Source organism: Oncorhynchus gorbuscha, unplaced genomic scaffold, assembly GCF_021184085.1.
Source record: "Oncorhynchus gorbuscha isolate QuinsamMale2020 ecotype Even-year unplaced genomic scaffold, OgorEven_v1.0 Un_scaffold_6850, whole genome shotgun sequence".
Taxonomy (NCBI): domain Eukaryota; kingdom Metazoa; phylum Chordata; class Actinopteri; order Salmoniformes; family Salmonidae; genus Oncorhynchus; species Oncorhynchus gorbuscha.
The window spans coordinates 12,501-19,495 of record NW_025750361.1 but is presented as its reverse complement, the minus strand read 5'-3'; the positions used below and the strand labels follow the sequence as shown (position 1 = coordinate 19,495).

General features: G+C 48.4%; 1 protein-coding gene across 1 annotated transcript in view; it reads right to left on the bottom strand.

Annotated features, from left to right (window-relative positions):
- Positions 1-1,529: 1,529 nt before the first annotated feature.
- LOC124029572 (tubulin-specific chaperone D-like) overlaps positions 1,530-6,995 on the bottom strand; it is a 17,939-nt gene continuing 12,473 nt past the window's right edge. Inside the window, exons 4-6 of the mRNA XM_046341235.1 lie at positions 4,665-4,748; positions 3,192-3,350; positions 1,530-1,710 (exon numbers count right to left, since the gene is read on the bottom strand). Of these exons, the coding sequence (XP_046197191.1) occupies positions 1,530-1,710; positions 3,192-3,350; positions 4,665-4,748 (424 nt within the window). The remainder of the gene's footprint in view (positions 1,711-3,191; positions 3,351-4,664; positions 4,749-6,995) is intronic.

The following is a 6,995-nucleotide window of genomic DNA, read 5'->3' as shown; positions in this document are numbered from 1 at the left end:
GGGCTACAGACACAGGGCTACAGACACAGGGCTACAGACACAGGGCTACAGACGCGTGGCTACAGACACAGAGCTACAGACACAGGGTTACAGACACAGAGTTACAGACACAGAGTTACAGACACAGAGTTACAGACACAGAGTTACAGGGCTACAGACACGGGGCTACAGACACAGGGCTACAGACACAGGGCTACAGACACAGGGTTACAGACACAGAGCTACAGACACAGAGCTACAGACACAGAGCTACAGACACAGAGTTACAGGGCTATAGACACATGGATACAGACACAGAGCTACAGACACAGAGTTACAGGGCTATAGACACATGGATACAGACACGGGGCTACAGACACGGGGCTACAGACACAGAGCTACAGACACAGGGCTACAGGCACAGAGCTACAGACACAGAGCTACAGACAGTTACAGGGCTATAGACACAGGGTTACAGACACAGAGTTACAGACACAGAGTTACAGGGCTACAGACACGGGGCTACAGACACAGGGCTACAGACACAGGGCTACAGACACAGGGTTACAGACACAGAGCTACAGACACAGAGCTACAGACACAGAGCTACAGACACAGAGTTACAGGGCTATAGACACATGGATACAGACACAGAGCTACAGACACAGAGTTACAGGGCTATAGACACATGGATACAGACACGGGGCTACAGACACGGGGCTACAGACACAGAGCTACAGACACAGGGCTACAGGCACAGAGCTACAGACACAGAGCTACAGACAGTTACAGGGCTATAGACACAGGGTTACAGACACAGGGCTACAGACACAGAGCTACAGACACAGGGCTACAGACACAGGGCTACAGGACTATAGACACAGGGTTACAGACACAGGGCTACAGGACTATAGACACAGGACTATAGACACAGGGCTACAGACACATGGCTACAGACACAGGGCTACAGACACAGGGCTACAGACACAGGGCTACAGACACAGGGCTACAGACACCGGGCTACAGACACCGGGCTACAGACACAGGGCTACAGACACAGGGCTACAGACACAGAGCTACAGACACAGAGCTACAGACACAGAGCTACAGACACAGGGCTACAGACACAGAGCTACAGACACAGAGCTACAGACACAGAGCTACAGACACAGAGCTACAGACACAGAGCTACAGACACAGAGTTACAGGGCTCCAGACACAGGGCTCCAGACACAGGGCTCCAGACACAGGGCTACAGACACAGGGCTACAGACACAGGGCTACAGACACAGGGCTACAGACACGGGGCTACAGACACAGGGCTACAGACACGGGGCTACAGACACGGGGCTACAGACACAGAGTTACAGGACTATAGACACAGGGTTACAGACACAGGGCTACAGGACTATAGACACAGGGTTACAGACACAGGGCTACAGACACAGAGTTACAGGGCTACAGACACAGGGCTACAGACACAGAGCTACAGACACAGAGCTCCAGACACAGGGCTACAGACACAGGGCTACAGGGCTACAGACACAGGGCTACAGACACAGAGCTACAGACACAGGGCTACAGACACGTACCGTAGACTCAGTCAGTCCTCCTACAGACACAGTCAACCCCAGCAGTGTGTGGTACTGGTATTGGGGCAGTCTGAGCAGCTGGGTGATGTGGGGGAAGGCCTGAGACGGAGCGTTCCAGTTCAGACCCTCTGCCCCTTCACTGAGAGCACAGAGACACACACAGGGTACAGTTAGTTCTTCAATTCAATAACTGACCTGTAAATCTTTCATTGAAACGTGCCCACTGTATGAGATTACCCTGAGCCATCCATAGTACTGTATGAGATTACCCTGAGCCATCCATAGTATTGTATGAGATTACCCTGAGCCATCCATAGTATTGTATGAGATTACCCTGAGCCATCCATAGTATTGTATGAGATTACCCTGAGCCATCCATAGTATTGTATGAGATTACCCTGAGCCATCCATAGTATTGTATGAGATTACCCTGAGCCATCCATAGTATTGTATGAGATTACCCTGAGCCATCCATAGTATTGTATGAGATTACCCTGAGCCATCCATAGTATTGTATGAGATTACCCTGAGCCATCCATAGTACTGTATGAGATTACCCTGAGCCATCCATAGTATTGTATGAGATTACCCTGAGCCATCCATAGTATTGTATGAGATTACCCTGAGCCATCCATAGTATTGTATGAGATTACCCTGAGCCATCCATAGTATTGTATGAGATTACCCTGAGCCATCCATAGTATTGTATGAGATTACCCTGAGCCATCCATAGTATTGTATGAGATTACCCTGAGCCATCCATAGTATTGTATGAGATTACCCTGAGCCATCCATAGTATTGTATGAGATCACCCTGAGCCATCTATATATATATATATATATATATCTATATATATATATATATATATATATATATATATATATATATATATATATATATATATATATATAGAGGGATAATGTGGTTGCCTCACCTAGCTACCTGATAACTACTCTGTTGAGGGATAATGTACTGACTGTGATGTGGTTGTCTCATCTAGCTACCTGATAACTACGCTGAGGGATAATGTACTGACTGTGATGTGGTTGTCTCACCTAGCTACCTGATAACTACTCTGTTGAGGGATAATGTACTGACTGTGATGTGGTTGTCTCACCTAGCTACCTGATAACTACGCTGAGGGATAATGTACTGACTGTGAGGTGGTTGTCTCACCTAGCTACCTGATAACTACGCTGAGGGATAATGTACTGACTGTGATGTGGTTGTCTCACCTAGCTACCTGATAACTACTCTGAGGGATAATGTACTGACTGATGTGGTTGTCTCACCTAGCTACCTGATAACTACTCTGTTGAGGGATAATGTACTGACTGTGATGTGGTTGTCTCACCTAGCTACCTGATAACTACTCTGTTGAGGGATAATGTACTGACTGTGATGTGGTTGTATCACCTAGCTACCTGATAACTACTCTGTTGAGGGATAATGTACTGACTGTGATGTGGTTGTATCACCTAGCTACCTGATAACTACTCTGTTGAGGGATAATGTACTGACTGTGATGTGGTTGTATCACCTAGTTTACCTTCAGATGTAAGTCACTTTGGATAACAGCATCTGCTAAATGACAGCAATGTAAATGTGTTTAGACTCACGTAGGGAAGATGGCGAGCAGCTCCTCTCGGTGGGGGATGTGAGGTACTGCAGGGTTGTTACTATGGAGGAGCCTGACGAACACTGATCCAGCATGGGCTCTGTAGCGGTCGATCTTCTCTGCTGACTGCTGGGCCAAGCTACACATCATACCATTCACCCTGAGGAGGAGAGGAGGAGAGATGAGAGGAGGAGGAGAGAGATGAGAGGAGGAGGAGAGAGATGAGAGGAGTAGAGGAGAGAGATGAGAGGAGTAGAGGAGAGAGGGAGATGAGGAGAGAGATGAGGAGGAGGGATGAGAGGAGGAGAGAGATGAGAGGAGAGAGGGAGATGAGGAGTAGAGGAGAGAGGGAGGAGATGAGGAGAGATGAGGAGAGGGATGAGAGGAGTAGAGGAGAGAGGGAGATGAGGAGAGAGGGAGATGAGGAGAGAGGGAGATGAGGAGGGATGAGAGGAGTAGAGGAGATGAGAGGAGGAGAGGGATGAGAGGAGGAGAGGGATGAGAGGAGGAGAGGGATGAGATGAGGAGAGGGATGAGATGAGGAGAGGAGGAGAGATGAGTGGAGGAGAGAGGGATGAGAGAAGGAGAGGAGAGTGGGATGAATGGAGTGGGAATTAAAGGATGAGAATATAAAAAGGAGCTCAGGGAGGAAATGAATGGAGAGGTACAGCTATCATCCCCAATAATATCTTTAATACCTACTACATCTGTCATAACACCTTCTCCCACCTTCTATAGAGAATGCTTATAAATGATCTACGAAGCATCTATGAAGGCCTTATGAAGGGTTTATGAGGGCCTGATGAAGGGTTTATGAGGGCCTGATGAAGGGTTTATGAGGGCCTGATGAAGGGTTTATGAGGGCCTGATGAAGGGTTTATGAGGGCCTGATGAAGGGTTTATGAGGGCCTGATGAAGGGTTTATGAGGGCCTGATAAAGGGTTTATGAGGGCCTTATGAAGGGTTTATGAGGGCCTTATGAAGGGTTTATGAGGGCCTTATGAAGAGTTTATGAGGGCCATATGAAGGGTTTATGAAGGGTTTATGAGGGCCATATGAAGGGTTTATGAAGGGTTTATGAGGGCCTTATGAGGGGTTTATGAAGGGTTTATGAGGGCCTGATAAAGGGTTTATGAGGGCCTGATGAAGGGTTTATGAGGGCCTTATGAGGGGTTTATGAAGGGTTTATGAGGGCCTTATGAAGGGTTTATGAGGGCCTTATGAAGGGTTTATGAGGGCCTTATGAAGGGTTTATGAGGGCCTTATGAAGGGTTTATGAGGGCCTTATGAAGGGTTTATGAGGGCCTTATGAAGGGTTTATGAGGGCCTTATGAAGGGTTTATGAGGGCCTTATGAAGGGTTTATGAGGGCCTTATGAAGGGTTTATGAGGGCCTTATGAAGGGTTTATGAGGGCTCTATAAAGGCGTTAAAGTGGTACAGTGTGATTGAGGAAGTTATTCCATTGCTACTCACAGGCCTGGTGAGAGTAGTTGTGGAGCAGTGCCCACCACACACAGAGTCACCTCCATCAGGCTGGTAATGGCTGCCTCTCTCACCCTGGAGAGGAGGAGGAGGGAGATGAATACATTAAACACACAGAGTCACCTCCATCAGGCTGGTAATGGCTGCCTCTCTCACCCTGGAGAGGAGGAGGGGGAGATGAATACATTAAACACACAGAGTCACCTCCATCAGGCTGGTAATGGCTGCCTCTCTCACCCTGGAGAGGAGGAGGAGGGAGATGAATACATTAAACACACAGAGTCACCTCCATCAGGCTGGTAATGGCTGCCTCTCTCACCCTGGAGAGGAGGAGGAGGGAGATGAATACATTAAACACACAGAGTCACCTCCATCAGGCTGGTAATGGCTGCCTCTCTCACCCTGGAGAGGAGGAGGGAGATGAATACATTAAACACACAGAGTCACCTCCATCAGGCTGGTAATGGCTGCCTCTCTCACCCTGGAGAGGAGGAGGAGAGAGATGAATACATTAAACACACAGAGTCACCTCCATCAGGCTGGTAATGGCTGCCTCTCTCACCCTGGAGAGGAGGAGGAGAGAGATGAATACATTAAACACACAGAGTCACCTCCATCAGGCTGGTAATGGCTGCCTCTCTCACCCTGGAGAGGAGGAGGAGAGAGATGAATACATTAAACACACAGAGTCACCTCCATCAGGCTGGTAATGGCTGCCTCTCTCACCCTGGAGAGGAGGAGGAGGAGGGAGATGAATACATTAAACACACAGAGTCACCTCCATCAGGCTGGTAATGGCTGCCTCTCTCACCCTGGAGAGGAGGAGGAGGGAGATGAATACATTAAACACACAGAGTCACCTCCATCAGGCTGGTAATGGCTGCCTCTCTCACCCTGGAGAGGAGGAGGAGGGAGATGAATACATTAAACACACAGAGTCACCTCCATCAGGCTGGTAATGGCTGCCTCTCTCACCCTGGAGAGGAGGAGGAGGAGGGAGATGAATACATTAAACACACACACCTGAAATGCCACGAGTCACGGCACCGCCCCCGGGTCCTAAAAGCTAATATTCAAAGTTGGTCATGTCCCGAGGGCAGCTTTTGTTTGTGTGATAAGGTAATCAGGGCATCTACTCTAATGTCATGCCCTGAGAAGGGAGCCACAGTGTGTGTGTGTGTGTGTGTGTGTGTGTGTGTGTGTGTGTGTGTGTGTGTGTGTGTGTGTGTGTGTGTGTGTGTGTGTGTGTGTGTGTGTGTGTGTGTGTGTGTGTGTACACGCGTGGGGAGCGACAGTTAACAGGTGAAGAGAATGCTGTAAAAGGGATTGAGACAGACAGACGGACGGACGGACGGACGGACGGACAGACGGACAGACGGACAGACGGACAGACGGACAGACGGACAGACGGACAGACAGGACAGACAGGACAGGACAGACAGACAGAAACTAGTTGATGTAATATTAAGGCTGTAATAAGGAGTAAAGGTCATAGATCAGAGTCATCATTCACTACAAGCCTCCTCCCTCCTCCATCTAACTACCTCATCCCCATAGTGTTATTTATTTTCTCTCCTTTGCACCCCAGTATCTCTACCTGCACATTCATCTTCTGCACATCTATCACCCCAGTATCTCTACCTGCACATCTATCACCCCAGTATCTCTACCTGCACATTCATCTTCTGCACATCTATCACCCCAGTATCTCTACCTGCACATTCATCTTCTGCACATCTATCACCCCAGTATCTCTACCTGCACATTCATCTTCTGCACATCTATCACCCCAGTATCTCTACCTGCACATCTATCACCCCAGTATCTCTACCTGCACATCTATCACCCCAGTATCTCTACCTGCACATCTATCACCCCAGTATCTCTACCTGCACATTCATCTTCTGCACATCTATCACCCCAGTATCTCTACCTGCACATTCATCTTCTGCACATCTATCACTCCAGTATCTCTACCTGCACATTCATCTTCTGCACATCTATCACCCCAGTATCTCTACCTGCACATCTATCACCCCAGTATCTCTACCTGCACATTCATCTTCTGCACATCTATCACCCCAGTATCTCTACCTGCACATTCATCTTCTGCACATCTATCACCCCAGTATCTCTACCTGCACATCTATCACCCCAGTATCTCTACCTGCACATTCATCTTCTGCACATCTATCACCCCAGTATCTCTACCTGCACATTCATCTTCTGCACATCTATCACCCCAGTATCTCTACCTGCACATCTATCACCCCAGTATCTCTACCTGCACATCTATCACTCCAGTATCTCTACCTGCACATC